A 26,553-nucleotide genomic window follows, 5' to 3' on the forward strand; every position below is an offset into this window, starting at 1 on the left:
CTTTTTTTCCCTTTTTTTTTCTTACACAAGCTTTCTACCGTATGACTCATCATCAGCAGGAAAGCGACTAATCAGGGTGGTGCCGTAGGCAAACTTCAGGGGCTAGACAGACACAGGTGGTGGTGTAGGTGGTTGGATATGCCATACATTAAAGAGAGGACTGGGTAAACCACACAGTCGTGACTCTGTTGCCAAGTGATGAAAAGGAGCTACAAATTGTGGCACTTCTAGCTGTTATTTATTTCTGGTCAAGAACTCTCTAATCTCTGGCAGTGAGGGAAAAGTGATGAAAAAGTCAATCTGGTTACATTTTTAAAGTCTGTTGTTTCATAATCGCATAAACTGCGACTTGTGGTATTTTTTTTTATTACTTCCAAACACAAACAAATGCATCGTGTTATTAAAGATTTGGTAATTCATTCCCGAGCCTGTTTGCAAACTCATTATTTGGCATTGTGATGAATAATGCCATTGCTAGTTCAGTAGTCGTAATGAGACACAAGCTCAGGGTTGGAGACGAGCTCCTTCAGTTTGCAGAGCAGATCTTCAAAGCAGTGCTGCATACTCTCCAAGTGGTACATCCCCTGTAGAGAATTAAACAAACAATGGATGCCCCGGCAGCAACAGTCCCTGCTCAGGCTGTGCACCCAGACACTACGGACTGCCCAAATGTCTTCATCGCTAATGATCACATCAGCAGAGAGGTACCAAAACAATGGGGATGGATTCAGACCTTTAGGGGTGTGCTGCAATCTCAGCTTGTGAGCCAGCTCTTTTCCAGATTATCACTCTTGTGCAAAAGCAGTGAAGGAGAACAATATGAGTGGAGATTTTATGTTATCTGGAGTTATGGAGATAAAGCATCCGTTCCCATGGGAAATTTCGCAGGTCTTTCCCTCTGCACAACTACTGCAGCAGCAACACACTCTCAACCTGCCTGTTTCCTTTGACAACCTACTATTTAACGGTTATTCAAGAGAAATAATTTTAATTTTAGCAGATTTGAGACTTTACAGGTTCATATATAAGTGGGATTTTTAGAGTCTGCTTAATGAAGGACATAAAAAAATTAAGCAATGTTTTTATGTCCTGCATTTTTTATGAGGTGAACATAGCACACTTTTGAAATATATCTTAATAAGTTGAAGCATAAATGATTAAACACATTCATGGTTGAGGTTGTGACTTAGGTTTTAGTGAGGAGAAGCACGGAGGAGTAGAAGCGGGAAGCTTGACAGTAGGATCGACTGTATTGCTAGAGATATTTCTTTCATTTTTGTGTCATATATACAGTCCTGTGAAAAAAGAAGTACACCCTTAGTACTTCCATAGTATTTAAGATGGTAAGTGATGATAATCACTTTAACACTTATGTGATCGATCATCAGAAAGTGTGAGCAAAAGCACAGGTTTTGACAGTTTGCTAGTCTGGAGCCAAAATCTTACCACGAGCGCCCATCCCGGCAAATTCAATCCAAGATCAGATGGTGCAAAGCTCAGAAAAACTGCAAAAAAACCCCGAGAGCTACTTACTCTACAGTGCTCAGTCAGCATCTTAAATGTTGAAGTTCATTAGAGGTTTCAATCAGAAATTGACTGAACAACCTTTCTTGTTTGGAAGGGTTGCCAGAACACGACATGGCAACACAGCTTAGGTCTACAAGGCTGCGTCTGAACAAACCACAAGACTTCTGGAACAAAGTTCACTTTGGATAGATGAAACCAAAGTGGACTTTTCTGGCAGTAACACACAGTGCCATGTTTGAATGAACCAAACACAACTTGATGATTCAGTCTTTGTCTTGTTTTGCAGCAGCCACGGGACCTGGGTACCTTGCAGGTGTTAAACCCACTTCTGTATACCCTTATTTATCCCTTACTGACTTCTACTAAAGGTGGTTCTACAAGCTATTGAACCATGGGGTGTGCTTAGTTATCACAGTCTTCTGAAAACTTTCTTTTTCACATGGATTCATAGAGATATTTTTAGGCTTACTCGCTTAAAAAAGTTTAAAGGAAGCATATACTGTAAATAGGTACAGTAGAGCAAATGTCAATGTTATACTGACTTTTACAAAAAGTTACAAAATACTAAAAAAAAAAAAAAAAGCACAGCGATCACGTAGAATGTGAGTATGATATCAAATGAGACTGCTTTGAAGAATTCACCGGGATTGTCTGGAGAGCAGAGAATGCCCGGGAGAGAGAACAAATGAAACAATACCTACAGTTACAAAGCATCGTTGGTTGTTCTGCACCTACATTAGAGTATATTGAGATTCTGGAATTCAAGGGTGCGCTGGGTAGACCGATAAAAACTTAGACACAGCAGCAAACTTGCCGGCACATAGGCACATAGGCACCCAGGCACAAACACATAAATTTGCATGTACATGCATATTACAGACACACACACACTCACACACACGCAGCCAAGCAACACATACACAGCCTCACCCAGCCTTGAAATCCGTTAAGACTGGGGATCTTGCAAAACAGCTCATCCATTCTGCTTTTGATCTATTCCCCATCTCCAGCCTGCAAAGTGCAAACTGAGAAAAACAAAAGAGGAAAGGGGACTGCTGTACGTCTCCCAGAGACCAAACAAAGGCTAGAATGGGAGACACACACAAAGGATGCCGGTGTGTGAGTCTCTTCTTCCACAAATTCAATATGAATTTCAATATGCAGTCACTGATTCAGCACGGGGAAGAACATTTTGAGAAGATTCAGGAGGATTGCACTGATTTTGCATTTGATTGCTTACAATTCAGAATGCCTTGCTTTGAATGGTGCCACCAAATGTGCCTGGAACTTGTTTCTTGCATTCAGGGGGTGGGTGCAGATGTTTTAAATCTTATCTTTGAGATGCTGAAGAATTCCTTCAAGGTTTCTGACGAATCTTGCCAAAAAAAATAGTGAAAGTAAAAATATCCAGAGGGAGAATATGTCAAAAGACAACAAATGTGGCTTGTAAACAATGCTGCCTAGCTTCCCCCTGTCCCAGGCATTTAAATCAACAGCTGTATCATAAATCCGTCACAGTCTCCAAGTGTGCTACATCCTTGCGTGTATGTGTGTGTGAGTGCAAGAGAAAGAAATAAGCACGTCAGATAGAGTTAGTCTTGTAGTTTTATACAGTGTGCACACACGCTCGGTGCACAGATCAGCACGAACCCATTCATGTTAGGCCAGATATTCTAATCACACTTCAAAAGTGATACATTAAATTACATTTGTGACTTGCGATTAGCATTCATCCACACTCAAGAAAATTAAATGAAAATGAAATGAGGAGAAATGTAATAAGAAAAAGACTTGCTAGCAGACAAGTAGTTTTCTCTTAGAATTCATAGCTTCTCTGACCTCCAGGACTGTGTGCAGCGCTCATAACAGAGACAGCTTTGTGCGCAATAAACTAGAGGGGACGAAGCCGCTCGTAACCAATCCACAGTTTAGTGACATTAGCAAGAGGCCATGTAGCTTTTCTACTGTAACTAAACTTTATGTAACAGGTTCCTACACCAGGGCACTTTTTTCTCCCCCTACACTAAAAGGCTTTTCCAAACCTTTCCTCTAAGTTTACATGGTGGTATGATAAAAAAAATAAAAGTCAGTGTGCGCTGATCAGAGAGCATCACTAATGCTGGTGAGATTAAAGCAACATAAAAAGAAGGAGCTACTCTGGGGAGGACTGATTGTTAAAAAAAATGAAGAAAGCATGCAAAAGGTTGTTTGAGGAAGTGATAAAAAGGAAAGTGTTTGCTAAAAATCACAAATTTAATTTAAAATTTGACAAGGAGGATTTAAACATCTAAATGTCCTGGGGGAAAAAATAACGTATACTTTTAGTCTTCACAAAAATTCCCTCAAAACAACAACAACAATGAAACGAACAACAGGATGTTTAAAAAACTACACACACACACACACACACACACACACACACACACACACACACACACACACACACACACACACACACACACACACACAAACCCAGCTATAGCAGTTTGATGCTAAGAACAAATATTTGGTCCTGCGTTGCTTGTGAATGCTGATACTGTCATGGTCCTGGGTCGTTGACCCAGCGTTTTGTGTTTTGTGACTATTTCCCTCTGTTCTAGTTATTCTGTGTCCTCCCCCCTTGTGTCCGGTTCGGGTTCTAGATTTCCTGTTTTACTTTGTAGGTCTGTGTCTCGTTATGCCCATTAAGTTCCAGCTGTGTCCCCTCCTGTGTGCCATTTCCTCATTACCTGGTGTGTGTATTTATAGTTGGTGTCTGCCTGTGCTCCTCGTCGGCTCGTCTGCGTTCATCCATGTATCACTGCATTCATCCGTCTACCTCTGCGTTCTATGGTGTTCCTGTCTCTGCGTCTGTCTGCCCCGCACCCCTTTTGTATGGTCTCAGGTTTGTCACTTAGTTTCTCCCAGTTTAGGTTTCCGTTTGTAAAGTACTCATACCTCGTTGCCTGTTTTTGTCACCACCACCTTTGTAAATAAAACATCACTCGTATCATCAGTTTGCTGCATCTTGGGTCCTCCTTTTCCTCCACACCACACGGCTCCCTCCGCCAGCCGTGACAGATACTAGGATATAGTTTGCAACACATATAGTAAGATACATTTAAGAAAAGCCCTTCCGGCAGGATCTTGGATCCACTCATCAGAGATGCTCGGCAATATTTCAGGGCCAATTTTATTTTACAGTGAAATAATGCAGCTGCATTGCATACTGGCAAAGAAACGTGAGATTTATACCACAACAATGTGTTTTCCCCTGCTTGCAAATAGCAGCTTTAGCTCAAACGAATACCACATACTTGCTTTGCTGCCATATTTGTTCCTGTCTGGAGAGCCGTTCTCATGGATTTGAAATTTCACAAGTTATTTATGGATTTTGAAGAATGGGGTGTCAAACACAAGGCCCGCGGGACCAGAATGGGCCTAGCAAAAACACTCCAATCTGGCTCACTGGATGGCATTGTAAAATGTGAAGGGGGGCATTAACTTTGGAAGTCTTCTAACTTTTCCTACTGATAAGACCTCCCCCCAATGGCTCATACTACACTAAAGTAAGGAAATAATAATTACAGTAAAACTAAAACTATCTACAATAGAAAACTCATCTTTTTACAATGGGTAGTTAACGCGTAGTTAAAAGAAAGGGGAGTTTCTTTGGTACGACCCACTTGACATCAAAGTGGGTTGTGTGCGGCCAACGATGTAAAAGGAGTTTGACATCCCTGTCAGATCAGGTTTTGAGCCAAATAAAGACCCAGGAGCAAAAGTTGGGCCAGGAAATATACAGCACCAGAACACCTTATTTAAAGAGAACATTTTGAGGTCCTTTATTCTATTAAAACAGCTAGACTTGGTGTAAATGCGCTGCTACAAAATAAGATATGAGCGTTCCCTCTTATGTGGACACACACATGCTTGAGTCGCACAGCTGCAGGAGATCAGAGGCCTGCCTCACTTTGTAAACATACTCTAACCTTAGTGGCAGCAGATCTAGCAGTGGTCCTTGTGTATTTAGACCATGTATGTCTATCAGACCTGGTTAAGATGTACTCATCTCCGCTGGAGCCTGAGGCAGAAAAAGAGATCCAAGCCACGTCATGGTGTGCTGAGCTACAGCAGGCCCCTATGATAATGCCCTTCAAGGAAAGGAAAAAAAAAAAGGGTGGAGGCAGTCTTGAATCTGTCAGCCCCCCCCCAATCCTCTCTCCCCCGTACCTGTCCCTCTCCCTCACATTGCAGCAGTGGATGGAAATTGAATTGAGTACATCTGCATCTGCAGCAGCGGGGGCAGCTAGAGTAATAGTGTTCTGAGAGATGGGTTGGGAGCAAAGAAAAGGGGAGGGGAGGTAAAAAGCAGATTGCCATAATAAACGCAGGAGCAGTGCTGACAGAAAATAAATAAATCCAATAGAAAACGGAAAGAAATTGTACGAGCACATCCACCCTTTAACGGGGGGAGGTATTTGTGTAAATAACACAGCTCAAATAGCTCCATGCAAATTGAAGTGGTGCCCACTCAGTACGTGTGCGTGTCCGAGAGTGAAAGCATGTGCCTTTATGCGTCTAGGGTATTCCAGGCACTCAGCATTCCCCTCAGATAAAGGGAAGCAGATGAGGATAAAAAGAGCCTCCTCTTACTTCATCACTTCCGTTGCCTCGCTCCATCTTTAAAGACCTTGGCACAAGGACACACGGGGACTATAGTTTATTAAAAAAGCAATCTGGCTGTAAATGTTCGAATGATAATACAGGAAATTGGAAAAGGTCTATGGAGGCTGGTCTGGATGATTTAACAGTTTATTGATGATCTCGCAAAGATTCACTATATGTTCGGCGGGATGAAGAACCAAAAAAACAAAAGGATAAAAAAAAAAAAAAAAATCAATATCCAAGATAAAGGAAGGCGCACAGCAACCGAGGACTGTTTATTTACATCAGCAAAACAAATGGTTTGAATAGTGGCTGCCACACATGAAACTGCGCGAAATGAGGCAAAATAATCAAAATAAATTTGACTGTTGTGCCAACAAAAAAAGAAATTGGTTCCATATATTTGGATCATTCACATCACTCCTTTTGCCCAATCGTACGTAATCTGCCCCGATTAGAAAGGCATGAGTTGGGGAAGTTACTCGGGGTTACCAGCTTGTGCAGATGCTCGGGCTGGTGGTGTTTCTGTTACCATCCATCCATTTTCTTCTATTTATGCAATTCAGGGTGGTAAAGGTGGGGCACACCCAGGACAGGTTGGCGATCTCTCACAGGGTCAACACACAAAGACAACCACGGTCTATTTAGAATCACCAATTAACTTAACATGCATGTCTTTGTACTGTGGGAGGAAGTTAAGAGGACCCAGTGATAACCCACACAGACAGTGGGAGAACATGTAAACTCCACTCCACGATCTTGTTGGTGTGAGGTGACGGTTACTAACCACAGCACCACAGCACTGCCCGTTTCTGTCCCATAAGTTTTAACAGTGAAAGGAAAGAACTCCATTTCACAACATGTTTTTGAGTTATGTTTATGGTATGAGTCATGAAAACAAAGGAGAGTTTCAGTCACTAACAGAGCGCTTCAAATTCTTTTGTTGTTCTTTGACCTTTGAAAAGCTGAAGCAGTTTCCGCTCAGCTCAAATACCAATACACAGCAACCTTGGAAGCCTTTTAAACGAAAACACACACACGCCCGTGTATAACTGTCAAAGTCAAATCTTGCACGCAAACTGTGCCAAGCAGCTTTGGACTCAATAATGAGAACAATTTGCCTCAAGTCATGCTGCAGTTGGCCTTTAGTCTTTCCCACTCATGGCCAGCGTGTGCAGGTCTAACATGCTCTTAACTGACTTCCAGCATCATGGTCTCTTTCAGCCACCACCTCAACAGTTTCTATTTCTTCCTCCCTTTCCTCCGCCCACCCCTCAGGTGGCTTCCACGCTAAAGACGTGATTTAAAGCCTCCATTAAAAAGCTTAATGAGCAATATTCTTCCTTCCAAGAAGTCACCAGGAGAGTTTGCAGCTCACCATGTGCATGTCGCACGTACAAACACATACAAATACGCAGGACACCGAAAGGCTTGTGCAGCTTTTATAGCACCCTCTTCTGCATTCTCACATGCTCTCACACAACAGAGCCTAGCAGTAACAGGCAACAGCTTGCCTAATCCAAACTGCAATAATTACTCATTTTACAGCTTCCTCCAATTAACCGGCGTGCTGCTGTCATTGAGCTCCATGCAGAAAATGAGGGCCAGTCCACAGAGGCTAGGGGGAGCTGGAGAGAGAGAGCGGCTGGACTGTAGAGTCAGTCTGTGCTGCAGTGTGTTTGTTTTGGAAAGGGTTTGTGCCCCCGCTAAACCACCATAAATGGTGGTGGGCTTGTTGTGTATGATTGTGTACAGAGCCAGGAAAGCGGGCAGCAGGGGATGGGACCAACCCCATCAATGCTTTCACATAAGCTCTCACAAAAACACACAAACACACAAGTATGAATAAAAAAGGAATGCATGCAGATGAAGACACGCAGGCACACTGGCTGGTGGTTGCTAGATCAGTCAGAGGTCCTACAGCTGCTGTAGCCCAGTATCATAAAAAAATGGGAACCGATCCTCCAAACAGCAAACTGCTGTAATCCACTCCAGCAGGAAACAGTGTCATCATTTGATGCTCCTGGAGAGAGAAGAAAGCAGCCGGCATTCAAAAGAACAGGTTGAGTCGCATTATCTATTTGTATATATCCAGATTGATAGTGTTTTACAGATTAACCCCGGTGTTCACACCATCTGGAGAGTACTCCCCCAGAAACATGTTCACGTTAAACTGCAAGCCAAGGAGTTCTTTGTGCTGTACTTCTTCATCTAGCTCATTACACAAGACCCACTGTGGAACAGGATTACCCTGTGTCTTAAAATGAAATGATTAGTCGTTTCAGTCAGAAATATGGGTGGAGGTCATTGTCATTGCCTTTAATATTAGGTCTGGTAGAACAGGAATGAAAAAAACAGAGTCCCGGCTGTTATTTTCTGTGCAGATTATAATTTTACCGTTTCTGATTTTACAGCTTTGTCTTTGCCTCTTTTCTTTCTGTCCTATTTTTCTCTTGCGTGCCCTTTCTGTCTCATTTACTTTCTGCCTGTCAGCCTGTACCCTCATCGCTCATTTTTCCTCCCCTCTCACCCCTCACCTGCCTCTCTCACCTCCTCTGAGCATTAGTGTTGGTGCCTCGGCCAGAACACGGACAAAGTCATGCCAACTTCACCATCATCGCTGGCCCACCTGGCTGCCGGCGCAGGAGCAGCTGGGAAATTTACTTTGCCTGCCAAGACTCAACAACAAATATTATTGCACGAGGCAGCCGCATCATATTCTGGAAATAGGGTAGGTTAACTGAACTGTCATGTGAAATGGTTTCAAGTTTTCAGAAATTACCAAAATGTGATCAAATTAAACTCGTACAGTTAACGCGCTCTGGGTGGAACGCTTCTTATCTCGAATCAGACTCATTTGGTCAAAATTGCTAAAGAAGCAAAAAGAAAACTATCTAGTTCTCTGACTTAAGGTTTGAAAGTAAAGTACTAATAAAGTGTAAACATTTGGAGTTTGACTAGTACTAATTAAAGCCCAAAGTTGATGCAAATATTATTGTATAAGTTGCTTTTTTTGTCTTTTAGAAGACAAAGAAAGAATGAGTACAGCCTCATTGTCATTCACTGCTACAGATGTGGAGGTCTGACGCATGGGTAGAGTATTTGATGTAAAAATAAAGCTTGATGAGTTTCTCCAAATCATATTAATCATGTGCTCCAGCACAAACGCTGATTACCACTCGAGTCACAGCTGATCGTTTATCATTTTTCATTAGGTTATAAAATAATTCAGAAAACAAACCCCGTTTAGTGACTAGGCCGACTGATCGGTAAATAGGATGTGTAGCTGTACACTCATCCGAAAAGGTTTTTGCCTGAGCAATAACTTAAGCCTCTTTTCCAACAGCACCTACTCAGCTTGACTGTACTTGACTCTGTTTGATTTTTAGGGTTTTCCAATCAGTGCAGGTACCTGGTATCAGGTACTTTTTTAGTACCTACTTGGCCAGGAAACATGAGAGCGACTTCTTCACAAAAGTCAAACCCGCCATCTTTGATACCCAGCAATGAGGGGAAATAGCTACAAACAAACCAACACTGCAATCCAGCGACACGGTGCAGATATTTACCATGAGCTCAGCAGCAGGTGAAACCATTGCCTTGATGTCCTCCGTTGTTGTGTTGTGTTTGTGTCATATGCAAATGATGTCATGGGACATTCAGGCTGCTTTGCTATAATGACCCCACCCACGTTGAGGTGGTGCTCAACTGTAATGGAAAATGATCGAATGTAATGGAAAGCGTCTCACATCATTGCCGTTTGCAGGCATTTGATTATGCACAGCTCTCTTAAGGTCCCACCATAGCATTTCAATAAGGTTACTGCCTGGACTGGACCATTGTGGCACATAGATTCTTTTCTGTTGTAGATTTGCTGGTGTCCTGTTGCATGACCCCATTCAGTTGTCAGACAGATGTCCTCATATTTGACTCTAGAATGCTTTGGTATACAGACTGCAAGGCCCCCAGGTCCTGTGGCTGCAAGAAAAAAACTCCTGAATCATCACCCCCTCAATCACTATGGCTACATGGCTGCCAGTTGATCTGAGGTGTGTGTGTGCTGATACCCTGTGTTTGTGGCTCTGTGTATTATGGCTAAACATCTCTACTTTGGTCTCATTTGTCCAAAGGACATTTTTTCAGCAGTCTTATGGTTTCTTCAGATGAGAGGGAGAAGACACTCTTCTCCCGGCAGCCCTGGAGGCCTGTAAATTCTGAAATGTAGCTCTTGGGTTTTTTGCTGCTTCTCTGAACACTGCATAGTCTAACCCAAGGGTGAATTTGCAGGGATGTCCACAAGATTGTTAACACAAACTTGAATGCTCCACACCAACAAACACAGAGGTGCTTACTGATAATCAGTTAATTGAGTGCACTTGATTGGTAGGGCCCTGCTGCGACTTCTTAATTCATATGGAAGCAACGGGGACAACAAGGGCAACAGGTAAGTAGATTATTAGTAGTTACAGTTATGTTGTTACTTGCGTTGAAATTGTGCTTCTGTTATCTGCAAGACAGATAGTTGGATAGATGGATGGATAGCAGCAAACTGTTCTAATGTGTGAAATGCCTGCCAGAGAAATTCAATTTGTGACAGTGATTGGCTGTAGAGTGTTGTGCCCCTAAGGAACTGATGATCACATGTTTGGGGATCTTCAGTGCAGCCACAGGACTGAGGGTGCGATGGGTGCCACTGGGTAAGGAAAGACGGAGGAAGCAGGGTAGAGAAATGGAGGCCGGTGGCTGTGCATATTATGCCTCATTGCTCTCTATTTCCCAACAGCGTTGGCTGATGCATGACATTCTTTTTTCTTTCAGGTTGCATTTTAAATGAATGACCTCTCCCTAATGCACATTCATTGGCGAGACACAGTGTGGGCATCGTAGACAATGCTGCTGCTATTCTATTTTTACAAAACAAAAGACCTGAAGTATCAACTTGTCATGTGCATACTGGTAAATATTCGGCTAAAACTGCGTGTGTAGGTGTGACTGTATGTGTGGGCAGCGGGCCACCTTGCTTATCTCTGCCAAGGCCCTAGCACCTCTGGTGTCTGCCTGGCTGAGGCAGCCCCAACCCAAAAGCAAGTGGGAGGTGTTATTCAACAAATCAAACAACACCCCCCCCCCCACCCCGTCTAACACCTTCCTTTTTCCATTACCATAACTATAAAGCAGGGTCTTTATAATGCTTCTGGTTAAAATCATCACATTAGGCTTGATAGTATCCATCCTTCTGCTTGACTGGACTAGTGCCAGTCTAACAAAAGGGGACATGAGGAAACACAGACAAGGTTAAAAAATGCAGATGGGCCACAGTGTCTGACTGTTTCATGGGTTGCCTGGATAAGATTGCCCTCACACTCAGACGGGAACTCAATCTCTGCTTTCAAGGAGATCTTTTCAACTAAAAGGGTCAAAAGATTTGAAGCGCTATGAAATACGGTGAAGTCTCGTCTCTGTACTATCAAATCTGTCCCTACCTTATCAGTGGCAAAGCAGAGTAACAACAACTACTTAAAATGCTGTAGGTAAGAAAGGGAACAGGAGACATCGGCTGTCAAGATGAAATGTAAAATACTGAGTCCTGGCATCCAAAACAGGGAATACATAATAAGGGAAGATGATAGACTTTAAGTCCATTGGCTGAATAATAACAGTAATAGACAATAAGAGGAACAGAATAAAAGAATTATTGCTGCTGTATTTCAAAAATACTGAGCTAGTTTAGACATTGTTTTTTTTCTCATTGTTTTGATATGCCTGCTTTAGAATTCCAGCTACAGTATTAAAATATGATCCACAGGTCATGCATGTGTGTACATTTATGATCTGTTTATTAAACGAACACTTGCCTTTGCACTGGCAAACCATGCCATATGTATATGTATTTCTTGCCCAGCACTGAAGTGTTTATGGATAAAAATACCCATTTTATTTTTAAAGGAAATGTCATGTCCCTGTATGCATGTATAAAATTTGACGCACTGTCATATATAAGCCATTTCATACACAGTCAGAACCTTTTAACTGTATTACGCACATTACTCAGTTTCCTACATGAACCACACTGCAGTGCCTGTTGCAAAACATCAGTGTACAAAACTATAAACTATACTTGTGTGTCTCATGTGAGAGGTGCTATCTTTGTAAATATTCTAAAGCCCAAAGTTACCAGGCTGCTACCATAAAAGCAAACATGACAACAGACAGATTCTCAAAACTTTTGCTGCTTGTGTGATGATGTTTGCCTTTGAATCCTTTCTGCCTCACATATAACCAAGATTTGTACCTGGGAGATCACCCACAGCTTTTTAATGCTGGTGACGGCTTGGCCCCACTGGGCATTTGGAGATGGAGCTGATGGATGGGAGGATACAGTGGGCTATCAATTTGCTTGAATAAACGTCCCCCCAGCAAGTCTTGAATTTGAAACAGTGTTTTTGTTTTTCCCTGCTTTACCAAACATTTGGCCAGGGGTTCTTTATCGGGCAGACATAAGTAGACAAATTTTATGAATTTCAAATTCATTTTAATATTCAGACATTTTTTCCAAAGATAAAATGTGCTGGGGTGACAGTTTTGATTATAGGATTTATGGCTATCCAAACTTTTTGAACAGGTTTTAAAATGAGACTCTGGAGAGTAACAGTGAACTTTAATATGATTGGTCAGCAGACAGAAAAGGACAAGAGTCAGTGTTCTGCATTTTCCCATTTCTGACAAATAGATTAAAAAAGACCGCTTACGCTGTAGAAAATTAAGAGCCATATAACAAGACTGGTTATAAAAGAAACTTATGCTAAAACCTCTTTATGGGGTTTTAAAAATTCCTCTTTGCAGGAACAAACAGTTGCTGCAAGTCAGATATTAGAGATCTGAGGCCTAATGCTTTCAAATTTGGTAATCCTTCAGATGAAGCATCAAAAAGCTCTGCTATAACATCTTCAGCCCCTGAATAATAGATAGAGAACATAGCTCAAATGCACCAGAAGCTGTGTTATCCATTCATTAACAGACCATATTCAATGCTGCTAAAAGCTTTTCATCACTTACATTTGATTACTGACCCTTTATATTCTTTGTAATCCCTGTAAATGTCCTTAATCTATTAGGAACTATATGAAATGATGTACCCAGGCATACACTGAATTGGTCTTGGACCCTGATTCTGTTTGATTTTTAGTTCACTTTCATACTTCACACTTGAACATGATTTTGTATTCTGAGTCTTAAGCTCTTAGTTTCAGCTTCGATTTTTTCTTATAGTTTTTGTCGACCATGTGTTGTCTCTAGCTTTACTTCTTGTCTTTTACCTTAATTGTGTTCAGCTATGGTTAGTTTCACTCCTGTTTCAATTCCCTTGGTACCTCGTGTGTATTTACAGTATAGCTTCAGTTTGCATATTGTGCATCTGTTCTGTCATTCCTAGTGTTCCCTATGTGATCTCCCTACTTCATTCCTGGAATTCCAAGTGTTTGAGTTTATCCTTTGGATTTGAGACTGTTTTTCCTCAGTTTTTGGATTCATTTCTTTTGATTTTTTTTTTTTTTTTTTAATTTAATCAGAGTCAATAATAGCTCTGCTACTTCCACATACTCCCAGCCTATGTTCGGTGTAACGTGCTACTGTAATCCACAACATTTTTCAGTAGTTCAGTAATGTAACACATTACTGTTGTAAATTTAGCGATAAATACAGTAGTTACAGTTATTATTGTTGTTACGTGCGTTGTAACGGTGCTTCAGTTATCTGCAAGGTGGGCAGATAGAAAAAACAGATAGACAGATAAAAAAATCTAGCTTTGTTTCCCCCCTAAATTTTGCTTCTTTTCTTCCTCAGCACTTGAGTTAATCACTTGATTTCCGTTCCTATGCAGGGAGAAGGAAAATAACAAGTGGTCTACAGCTTTTGAGGAGTGGAGATATGGTCATTACGTTTATTTTTACTGCACAAAATACCGTGATGGTGAAATCCAAACTGCACCCAAGGCAAACACCTACATAACACCGCTAACAGAACTTCGGCTGGTTTTCAACTTTGCTTTGAGTTCTCGGTTTTGTATTCGTCCACAAAGAAAGATCACGTTTAGCCTCAGGTTTATATTGTTAACTGGTAATTTTGTAACAGTTACATTTCAGATATTTTTTTTTAATTGATCCATATGACATTAGTATTGGCATATATATAGCCATGTTTCTAAAACTAATAATAAAAAGAGCAGCAGCTAAGCTGACTTTAAAGGTGACATCTGTGGTTACCTAAATTTATTTCCCACAAAAATATGATTCACCTTCAAAGAGGCACGCTTAGTATTTACTTTTGTCCTCTGGAAACTCAACCTTTTGCAAGTAGGATAATGGAGAGTGTTTGCTCCAAGAGATGTCAGCTGAACAAGCGTTATCACAGCTCCCTGCTGCACAATCCAGCTTCAGTTGCCTTACTGCTATAAAGACAACTGAAACATTTGCCCAAAGTACTGCTCTACTGGGAACAGGACTGTGCCGGAGCGCTTTGTGTTCAGCAATAACATTTATATTATAGCCAGTGTATATCTAAAGAGCAAATCTGTGTGGGTCACTAAAGAAATAATAAGAAAACTGTGTATAAATCTTTTTAACCAATCTCACGAACATTTTACCACCGCTAGGAAGTGCTAGTGTTAGCTGAACCTAAACCTATTTAATCTAAAGAAAGATAATTTCAGCATCAGATCTGTGTGATGGAGGTACTTTACCTGCCTCAGGCCGTCCTTGCTGTTCTGCATGATCCTCAGGGCATAGTTAGACCGCTGTCCTTTGCTGTTGAATTCAATGTGCCCTGTTAGACCTTCCAATTCTACCTATCCAACAAAGAGACGGCACACATGTTAAAAGATATCCCGTCTGCTTCCCTCTCGGCGGTACCTATTGTGAATATGACTTGAGGTTACTTTACTGCTGCTGTCTCTGTATGAGCCGCCTGAGCACTATTTGTCATATTTAAAATAAGAATATGGAGACAAGCTGGTAACAGCTTCAATTTAGGGCAAAAAAGAAGAGTGATTAGTTGTGTCCTCTTTCTCAGAGTGAGAAAGACAAATGGTCTGATATCGAACACGTGTCACATTTAAGTATTTCAGTCACTTACAGTCATTTCGCCCTAACAGGAAAACACATTTTATTCCCTGACAGCACATCTTTATCTCTCCTCCTCCACTGTGTCTCAGTATAATGTAGAGATGAGATAAACTGACCTAGTCGATAGGAAGCATATCGTTAAAGAAGAAGACAGCACGGACATTATCTGCTGTCGGTAAAAATATCTAGACTTTAAAATATCCAATTAGCACGCAAAGAAAGATAGAAGAAAAGCAGTAATGAAGAGCTCAACAAGTATTATCGGACAAGCTACTTTTTGGGGACAGCCTCAGTGACTTCCAGGAGTTTCTGATGCTTGTCAAGAGTTGACAAAACAAAATTTGTGAGCTTTAGAGTTTTGGCAGTACTTCTCAATGTATTACAAAACTGTCATATGTTTACTGACAGCAGATAAAAGTGAATATTAGAGGTGCTAGTACATGAATTTTGTTAAATTATTGGTCAGAGCCACATAGCTGACTGATGACCGTACCAATGCCCTTTCATAACTCTAGGAAAGAAAAAAATCCAGATTTTTCCAAAATTTTCAAGCATTCCTTGAAACTAAGCTTGGACAGTCTTGTAATCTCAATCATTCTCCAGCAGAAGCAGCCTTACCATCCTCAGGTAATTCATGAGGCTGGTGCCGTGCTCCCAGATCTTGGAGGACTTGCAGGAGAGCTGAGTGGCTCCGACGTTCTGGCTACGGTTCAACTCCTGGACCGCCGCCACCACAGCGTATACCGCATCAAAGAGCAAAGCTGACGAGAGCTGCAGAGGCAGAGGGAAGGAGGCAGGTGAATGTATTATGCATACTCACACACACACACACACACACACACACACACACACACACACACACACACACACAAAGCTGCAAAAACCCAAAGCACACAAACTACAAGCGTAACATATCAGCGGTTAGTGGTTAGCGAGGGGTTAACCCATCCCTCGTGTGGCAACAAGATTATTCCATTAGATCATTAGAAAGACTCTGATCTGCTGACAGCGTTGAAAATCATCTCTCTCTCCCTCCATCTCTCGGAGAGACTCTGTCCTTCCTGCTCTTATCCCCAATGAAGCTGGCACACCCTGACCATTCCAATTACTGCCTGCCTCTCTCAGTCTGGGCCAAAAAACAGTGGGAGAAGCAGCTTTTCCTCTCATCTCCTCTGTACAAACAGCCTCAAAGTCACCGCAACAGCATCCTGCTATGTACGTTTTATTAAAATGCACGCTGCTTTGCATTAGATTCTCAGTAAAATCCCAAGCCTCAGTGCTGTACATCTGTGTAATGGAACTACAGATTAAACTGATGCTGATAGAAGGCTGAGGGGGATGGTGCTGCGCAGTAAATCTGGGAGGCCAAACAGAACTAAACAGCCATTAAACAGCACAACTCTGATGCATTACACAGCCTTGAATTGACAAATGCTTTTGGCGAATTAAAGGCACCGTTCACCCCAGGATTGCCTCCTACATTTTACATCTTTCAAAAAATAAATTAAATAAAAATTAAACAATGCACAAACATTTTCTTGTGAGTTGTTTCACAATTATATTACTTTTACTATCTACACCTATCCTCCCACCCTCCAAAAAACTAAAAAGCTAACACTGCAGATCACCTGATGGGGATGTAACTAATGTATCAATGATCATCTTGTCATGCTGTTACAAGCACCATCATCTGTAGAGTGATATGATTGGATGGTGTGGTTCAGCAGCTTCAGGCCAAATATAAAGAATTAAAGTTGAGTTTGCGGTGAGCTGGCTCTTTGAGACTGTGAGGATATTACAGCTGCAGGTTTATGCTGTTTAAGTTCGACTTATCTTTGTGATGGGAACCAAGGCCAGGCTGCTAACTCAACATGACAATGTGAATGTATTACACTCGTATCTATAAATATCTTCAATTTTGTGAGCCTTTACTTTACAGGAGAAGACTTTAGTGCTGCAATTGTGTACAGAAGACAATATTGTTGCTACACATACTCATGTTTCCTCAGTTCGTCTCCATTTATATTGTTGTACAAGGAACTGTACTGTGAATTTGATGTAAAGCTAATAATATGTTGGCATTTACCCATCTGTGTATCTATGAGGCGCCGTTTGTAAAGTGAAACATGCTGAAATTAACGGCAACATTTTTCCACATTTAGTGCGAAACCTTACAAAAACGTGTTTTCAAGTCATTTTTAAAAAAATATTTAGTAAATTTGTAACTTTTCATATTTAAAACACAATCTTAAATATTAAATCTAAAAATTATATTTAAATCTAAATGTTAAATCTAAATGTTAAATCTAAATGTTACAGGAAACTAAATATTTAGTCAACATTTCATAAAGCTTTTATTTTGGTATTTTCGTTGATCCGTACATGTTAGCTAAATATTTAGTTTCGTGTAACATTTAGATTTAACATTTAACATTTAGATTTAAATATAATATTTAGATTTAACATTTAGATTTAACATTTATAATTGTGTTTTAAATATGAAAAGTTACAAATATTTTACTAAATGTTGTAAAAAATGACTCGAAAAAACATGTTTTTGTAAGGTTTTGAGCTAAATGTGGAAAAATGTTGCTGTTAAATTCAACATGTTTCACTTTACAAACAGCGCCCATGTATCAATCTTGTTTCTCTCACTTTTTTTTACCACATCTTTCTTTTCTCTTTATTCTTTAAGAGTAACTTTAATCAGCAGGCTATAATTACATGAGCTGAACAACAGAACATATCAGCAGCTTCTGAAATCTGTGCTTTTTTTAATGTCTTAGCCAATAACACACAGAATTATTGCATTTCCACGCTTTGAAGGCAGCTGTCATGAATTTTTTCCTTTTTTTTGTAATTTCCCAATGCAAATGATGACTTCAGACCTAAAGGAACAAACTTGGTCTTGATTTCTAAACCTGTAAATATTGAAGTGGGGTTTTATGGTCTACCTCAGTACCTAACAGTCCAACTCATGAATGCTGTTTTGACAGTTTGGACCTGTAGGCTTCTTCTAGTTATACTCTGTTTGTATATAAATGAGCTGCACTCTCTAATGAAAAATTCTATGTGCGGTTACTTTAATCAATACTGATGTGAGACTATAAATATCAATTGCGAGATGTTTGAATGCAGCACAATTTGTCTCCCATGAAACCTTCTTCTCTTATAAACTTTCAACCTATCTGCCTACATTTCCTCAGATGATGTGGTGCAAGCCTTTATCTTTAAATGCATCAGTGCAATCTAACACACATATAGGTCAGCGGCTGCATTTGTTGTTTATAAGAGAACGTTTAAAAAGACAGCATATTACGCATGTGCATGTTTAAATGGGTTAATCATGTTCTTGCTCCCATCAGCCTTTAGTCTCTCTGGTTATTAGCTAATTAGCCACAAGTCCTAATTGCTGCAAGCTTAGTGAGTGACCCACTGCACACAGAAGCATTTTTAATGCTAGTTCAAACTGTTCTTAACCTATTTCACCATCCAATTTGTGTGAAGCAAAAACGGGGTGATGAGTGTTTGTTTCATTTTTTAATGTCTCTTCACTTCAAACAGAGGGGATTCATTCATTAATCTGACTTTACTGAATATCTGGCTCCTAATGAAGCCCCCGAGCAAACATAAATCTGCAGTAGTGGCAGTCTTTTTGCACTCAGGTGGGTTATTTTTATTAAAAAAAAAACATTTACAAGGATGAAAACAAACCTGCATTACAGCTTTTCTCAATATTGAGAATATATTGAATTCAGATATATAAATTACATCACTTTTTAATATTGTCTTTAAGGGTTTTTTTTGTTTAAGATGTAAAAATACATAAAATTATTTAATTAAGTTAAACTTTATTTACATAATCCCAATTAACAACAACTGTTACCTCAAGGGGCTTTATGATTTAGGCTACAAAACCCTACAATGTTAAACCAAGCAAAAAGAACAACAATCAGGTAACCCTGTATGAGCAAGCAGTTAGCAACAGTGGGAAGAAAAAACTCCCCTTTAACAGGAAGAAACCTCTTTGTTTTACTTCAAAGCTAATAAATGATGAAAATCAAAACTTTGATTTGTTATATCAACAGTGTAATGTGACGTATATTCATCTTTTGCCGGTAAAAAATTCTGCATTAAGCTTTTTTTTTTTTTTTTTACTATTATCCAAGAGCAGAAGTGTAGTCTAATAGCTGGTGCACTTGTACTACTTACTCTGAGAAGTTGCTTTTAATGAGAGACACTATTGAGCAAATGTGGGAGAGTGTCTAGCTTTAAGAGGGATTACTGGGTAGTCAGAGAATAGTCATAAATTTTAGTCTCATAAACAGGCGCTAAACCACAAACAGATAGCGCTCATGTTTGTGCAGGGCATTTACAACACTGTATTTAGTGAGTCTGATGTAAAGAAAACTCGATAAGCCATGTCGTAAAATATGTCAGAGTGTAGTAATAATAATAATAGTACGACATGTTCAAGCATGTGCTTCGCTATTTTGTGGCCCTGCTGAGCCGGCATGAGATTTAAACAAATCTGCAATCACCTTCAGTTTACACATACGCAACAAGGCTTTTTTTGTAGTCACTCATTCACACAGGTAGTGCACACTATTTTAAATGTTGAGCTACAGAGACCATTTAGATGAGAACAGTGGCTGATTTAAGGGGGGATGCTGTGAAGGTAAGTAGCTTTTCCTGTGTGCATTTCTTCTGAAGAAAATTCAACAAGGAAGATGCCATTCTAAAGATAATAAGGAGGGCGCCAAATGCTGCTAATGAGCTGTCTGGGAAACAACAATGGCCTACAGCAACACCTGAAATTACAGCACTTACCTGAGTAAATGCTATCCCTGTATATTTCTCCTAGTATTTTGGAGGTTTCTGCGACTTCAGTGTTTTAATTGGTAAGTTTGTGATAGAGAAGTATGCCGGAACAACTAATTATCTTTTAATTTGGACTGAATTATTCTTCCTGTAACTTCGGTCTTCACTGTAAATAACGTCATGTATTTGTGTTGTGTGAACTAACCGGTGTGCCGGCGAAGGGTGCGTGGTCACAGTTCTCTTGCCAGGAGCGGTTGAGGCTTAGCGCAAAATCCTGGAAGAAGGGATGAGTTTTGTTGAAGACGGAAAAACCAACTATGTTGACTCGCTGGTCCGCCACGTCGTCCAGTCGGAGTAAAGAGAATTCCTATAGGGAGAAAAGAGAGTAAGGCACAAGATTAAATAAAACCCATTCTGATTCTGATTCCATTCTGATTATGGGCTCTGCTTAGCCATGAGCTGTCATACCCTGCTACAGTCTACCATAATCTGTTTAAATTACACCAATGATATATTGAATTATTGTCAAGGTAAAAAAGGGCATCTGTTCACTCAGCAATTTTACATCCGATTTAATCTGTCCGATTCACATTTCATTAACTACAATTATTCCGGTTGATTGACATGAGAAAGCTGCAGCAATTTGTTCAGAGCCACAATTTTACCGAGCAGCGCTGCACAACACCCATGGATTTTTTCTCCCACTGGCTGTAAAAATGTACAGGTATGACTGCCAGACTGCAAAGCTAATGGGTTACAATTAGAGAGACAGACAGACAGAGAAAGACTCGGGGAAAACAACAAAGGTCACAGAGACCAATAATTGAGATAGAAATCCATGACATATTGAAATCATCCAGGTTGGGAGGAGAGGAAAACACAAGTCGTTTGTTATTTGGCTCTTTTGCTCCAGGGACAAGTTGTTTTCCGGCTGCCTGGGGAATACGAGACAGGGGGCAGGGTGAGACGGAGCTGAGGAAGAACAGGGGGGAGAGAGAAGGTGGGGGCGTGACTGAGGATGGATGTCTCCTGAAGGTTAATAGAGGTGTCAAAACCCAGTACCCCACCTCAGGTGGCAGCCTTCACCTTCCAGCCCTTTGTGCCATCTAACTTGTGACAGCCAGACCAAGCCCAGTCTACCTCTGTGCCTGCCACCAAGACAAGTGTGAAGATAAGAGAAGTTTGAGGGGATGGTGAGTGGGTGCGGCAGCATGTGACACTGGGAACAAATGGCCATATGGTGTCTGTAGAAATAGTAAATACACTGCAAGTAAATAGAAATAAAAGAGCAAAATATGTATGTAAATGCAAGAAGGCAACAGCAGTGGGCAAACAACTACGTGCCAATCAAAAATAATGATAAAAGCTGCTAACTATATCCCTTGAGGCAACCTCCTGCTATGTAGTAACTCAGCTCATGTGTGGCATCAGGATTTGGTAAAAATCTTCTTAAAAAACAAACAAGCATAAATAAACAAATAAATGAAAAAACAAAAAGCTTTATGGGCTCCGGGGAGATCAAAGCTTACAAATTCTGAAGCGCAGAATAACAGCAAAATGAAAAATGGTAAAATGGATGAGAGGGGATTAGGAAAATCAGATAATGGACATTCAGACAAAAAAAGAGTGAATAGGCCAGTGAATTAAATAACTGATAAGAAGGTAGGTGGAAAAAAGCTCTTAGACCAAGAGAAGAACCAGCATGAATCACTCCACTCTGAAGACACTGGTGGTTGACTGCAATGACAGAGACACACTTCAGGGAAGGAAGATGGAGTATATTTAACCTTTAAGTGGAAGGCTGATTATTCCTATTACCAACCTTCCATGAACCAGGAAATCCCAAATGTTTTGTTATGCTGGTGTACGGAAGAGGCGGATGATAAAAACAAGCAACACTGATAAACACTGATAATAAAAGTGAGAGCTTAATTCTTTAGAGGGTGAACCATGAATAACAATGTTCTGAAACATCTTTATTTCTACCTCCTGACAAATAAAACTCATTACATGTACGTCATCTTACATTTTTTTCATTTCTACAGCTGGAGAAAAAAAATCATCAGACTGATGATGTTAAAGTTCAGTCTCGGGCAGCAGAAATCATAACTGTGAGCAACAGCTTCCATAAAGTTTAACTGTAGTAGGGAATCATTCTCGTTAGGAATATGATAAGATGGTTTATCAGGTATATACCGACCAGCTGCTCATTAACACAAATAGCTATCAACCAATCACATGGCAGGAATTCAGTGCATTTACATATATGTAGACCAGGTCAGGATGACCTGCAGAAGTTAAAAATAAGGATCGAAATGGGGGAAGATGGGTCATTTAAGTGACTTTGAATGTTGCTGGTGCCAGACAAGCTGGTATTTCAGAAAGTGCTGGGATTTTCCAACATAATCATGTTCAGGGTTTGCAAAGTAAGACCAGAGAAAGAGGAAATATCCTGTGGTGGAAACTCACTGGGTGAAAGTGGTTGATTCCAGAGGTCAGCTGAAAGGAAGGTAACTAAAATAGTGACTCCTTAGAATCACAGTATGCAGAAGAGCATCTCTGAACATACAACACATCAAACCTGGCAGCAGATGGGATACAGCAGCAGAAGACCACATAGGGTGGTAAATGGCCTGTATTTGTATAGCGCTTTTACTAGTCCCTAAGGACCCCAAAGCGCTTTACACAACCAGTCATCCACCCATTCACACACTGGTGATGGCAAGCTACATTGCAGCCACAGCCACCCTGGGGCGCACTGACAGAGGCGAGGCTGCTGGACACTGGCGCCACCGGGCCCTCTGACCACCACCAGTAGGCAACGGGTGAAGTGTCTTGCCCAAGGACACAACGACCGAGACTGTCGGAGCCGGGGCTCGAACCGGCAACCTTCCGATTACAAGGCGAACTCCCAACTCGATCGCCTTTGTGCCACAACAGTTTACATGGACTCACTAAAACTGGACAACAGAAGCTTCGATAAACGTTGCCTGGCCTGATGGAAGAATCAGCATTTGAATTCTGATGGCTGCTTCCTGCAAAAAAACATGACTTTAAAAAGCTCAGATCATCTCAAACGATTTTCTCGAACATGAAAATAAGCTCACTTTACTGAAACGGCCTCCACAGTCACCTGATCTAACAGAGCACCTTTTGGATGAACAGAACCTGGAAATTCATGGATGCGCAGCTGACAAATGTGGAGCAGTCGTGTGCTGCTGCCACGTCGATATGGACCAAAACCTTTGACGAATGTTTTCAGCACCTTGTTGAATCTATACCATGAAAGTGGATGGATATGGACTATAACAATATTTAGAGAGTTTGACTTCTCCTTCAAGAAATACAGCTTTTTCAAATGTTTGTTTACAAAACTACACGGTGAAATAACATAAGCAGAGGAGATAGCAGGGTGTTGTTTGGCTGTTGTGTGCGGTGAAGTGTTTGTTGAATGCTTTTGTTAACACACTAACTGAAGACAGCTCCTGCAGTTTGTGTTTACAGTCCTGCATTTCCATCACTATGCAAGCACACTTTATTTGCTTAATTCCACCCTGACTGGATTGTTATTCATCCTGGCCCAGTATGACTTTCAAGTTGCAGAGCGTGAAACACATTTAAAATCGCCTTATTAGAGGATGTAGCACTGAAGTTTAAGGGGCTTCTAGCTGCTCTTGAACTTCAGGAGACAATCCTGTTAATGAGTAGAATAATGGTCTAATGGTCTTGTTAGGAAAGAGACTGCCTGATCTTTAGTATCTATTGAATTTCAAAACATTTAACTCAGAGAAATTATCAGCCTGGCTCTCATAAGTTTGCGTTTGACTTTTGAATACATACAATGTAAAATGGTCATACTGTAAAAGTGGATTTAATTGCAAGGCTGGAACTAAATATACAGTCCTGCAAGTCCAGGGGAAGAAGAGGAGAGCTAAGACAGGGATTACATGTTCCTCCGCAAAGCCTGAGGAATACTTAATCCCTGTCTCAAGTTTAACATTGCATGTAATCATGGCAGGAGAAAAGTCTCCTTTGAACCTATTCTTTATTTATTCATTCATTAATATCTTTAGAAACGTAAAACAAAATTTAAAGCCGCAGCATTATCGATTCCCATGCATTCCATTAAATACGTGGGCTTTTCTTCCATCTTCAGCAGGCCCTTTTGGGGCCTCATAAGCCTTTGGGGACTGTCCATATAATTACTGGTTAAGTGTACTTTAATAGATCATTAGAGTCAGAGCTGTGCAAACGAGCCTATCATTAAACATGCCCCTCAAGGGTTCCTGATTGCATGCATGTGCATACACACGCACAAAAACAAACTGGAGGGCGCATGAGCATGCCCACACACAGGAAAATGAAATCCCTATAATTGAGCAGCAAACACACACGTAGTCACTGAAGACCAAGGTCACAAAAATATCCCGAGGCAGTGTCTGAAGAAAACTGGTGTGCAGCATTTGTGGGCTTTCAGGGCACAGACGCTGACACTTTGCACATGCAAATTCAAACACACAGACAGACGGGGAGTTGTGATCCCATGACTTCAGAGGACATTACACAGGCTTGCCTAACGTAACCCCGAGCCGTTATTGATTTATATTATGGGTTTTCTCCCCATAACACATGTTTTTGGATACGTGTTACGGGGACGCACAAGCACACACTAAAGCCCTGCACGCGAGCACATCTTGCATGGCAAATAGTTGGTGTGAAATGGGCAGTGCTTAGCATTTGGTTCCCAGCAGTGGGAGAACAAAAAAGGCAGAGCTGGAGGGTAGAGGAGAGCAGTAGAGAAACCAACTGTCACCACCGAGGGGGTGAAAAGGCCGGCCGAACAGAATGATGATGAGGAGCAAAGAGAGAGAGAAAAAGAGCGAGAGAGCTAGAGGTTGAATCAATGGAGAGGGAAGAAGGTGAGAGATTAGTTGGCACAAGTGAGAGCTTAAAATGCACTGGCGGGAGAGAGAGAGCGACAGAGCGAAGATGAGAGGGGGGGGGGGGGGGGGGTTTGCGAGGGTGTAAGAGTGCAAGGGAATGACAGCCTGGCCGAGGGCCCCTGACACCGGCTGTCACCTGGAGATCAATCAGCAGTCGGGACCCGAGCCAACCAACCAAAAACTGTTGCTTCACCTCCTCAATTCTCACCCTTTTCCCTCTGAAAACCCTCCCAATCTAGTCGCCCCTGTCTTATCTACCCTTTATGTGCAACTCCTTTTTTATTCTCTTAGTTTCTCTTTCATCATTTTAGATGGTTTTTCATATCCTTTGGCTTTCAACGATTCCTCTTTCTCTTCTTTTTTGGTCTTTTCACATAACTGGACCATTCATACATGCACATATGCACACACACACACACCTACAAAAATACCCAAATGTGTGACTACTCAGTGTTCATAACAATGAAGTCAGCGAATGATGAGATCCCAGGAGGGTTGATGGTGCTTATAGGTGGACACCCTGTCAAGAATCCTACTCCTCCTTCTCTGCCATCCGTGTCCATGCACAGACATATTCCTTTGCAATGAAAACTTGTATGAAACCGATAAGTGAATACGGAATTGAATCAAAAACTTCTTTAAGTCAGTCAGCATCCTTCAGGTCCTCTCTCATTGATCACATCTCCCTAAACGGAACAGAAACGCTGAGATTATATCGATTCTTTAGGCACCAGGGATCTCCGCTGATTTGGGATGCATCTCTGCTGCATGTGGTACAACACCGTGTTACTGAAACGCCGATATCTCTACCAGAAATGTGAAGTTGTTAGATAAGCCTTTCAAATGCAAGTTTGGCTATATAGAGACTTTTGTATGCATGCTGTGCAGGGAATGTTAAGGAATGAGTGCTGCTTCAATATTGTCACTTTTTTTCAGATGCTGAATAACAAAGGTCTCAGCATTTCAATGAGCTGGAGTCATCTGAACATTTTGTCTGTTTGAAAAACTTCTTAAAAGAAGTTAAAAGTGGCATTAAAATTAATGGAGTTTGCTGAAGTTGAGAAGTACCGGTCACTGGCAGCAGACAGGAATGCAGCAATAATGGCAAATGAGTCAGAACAATGAATCGCAGTCACACGTTCACTGACTCACCGGCTTCTACATAAATTAAATGAGTTTTAAGGACTGTCGAACAAGTAGATTAAATGTTTCGACTCTTACTAAGCAGAAATACAGTCTGAATAAATAATTTTTGGCTTTTTGAGAGCAACACAACATCACACTGAAACACTGGCAACCAGTAAAGTTCATGTTTCAAATCTGCTATCAAACAGAAAATCTTCACATCCTGTAGAAGGATAAAATCAGGATTTTTACCCCCCTTATTTGTGTCACCTTTATGAATGGAGACAGTTTTTCTGTCCTGAAATATTACCTCAAAACTTCATGGTCAACCAGAAAAATTAACGAAAACTCAAAATTTTATGTGTCAAATG

The 26,553-nt window shown here is 40.9% G+C and overlaps 1 protein-coding gene across 1 annotated transcript in view; it reads right to left on the bottom strand.

Moving 5' to 3' along the window:
• grik4 (glutamate receptor, ionotropic, kainate 4) overlaps positions 1-26,553 on the bottom strand; it is a 362,254-nt gene that overhangs the window by 43,678 nt on the left and 292,023 nt on the right. The window contains exons 9-11 of the mRNA XM_086261523.1: positions 20,320-20,481; positions 15,912-16,064; positions 14,912-15,016 (exon numbers count right to left, since the gene is read on the bottom strand). Of these exons, the coding sequence (XP_086117649.1) occupies positions 14,912-15,016; positions 15,912-16,064; positions 20,320-20,481 (420 nt within the window). The remainder of the gene's footprint in view (positions 1-14,911; positions 15,017-15,911; positions 16,065-20,319; positions 20,482-26,553) is intronic.

Source organism: Aulonocara sp. 'chitande type north' Nkhata Bay, linkage group LG14 (genome assembly GCF_057382095.1).
Source record: "Aulonocara sp. 'chitande type north' Nkhata Bay isolate Kocher_YH1m ecotype deep benthic linkage group LG14, A_spYH_male_GT1.1, whole genome shotgun sequence".
In the NCBI taxonomy this organism is placed as follows: domain Eukaryota; kingdom Metazoa; phylum Chordata; class Actinopteri; order Cichliformes; family Cichlidae; genus Aulonocara; species Aulonocara sp. 'chitande type north' Nkhata Bay.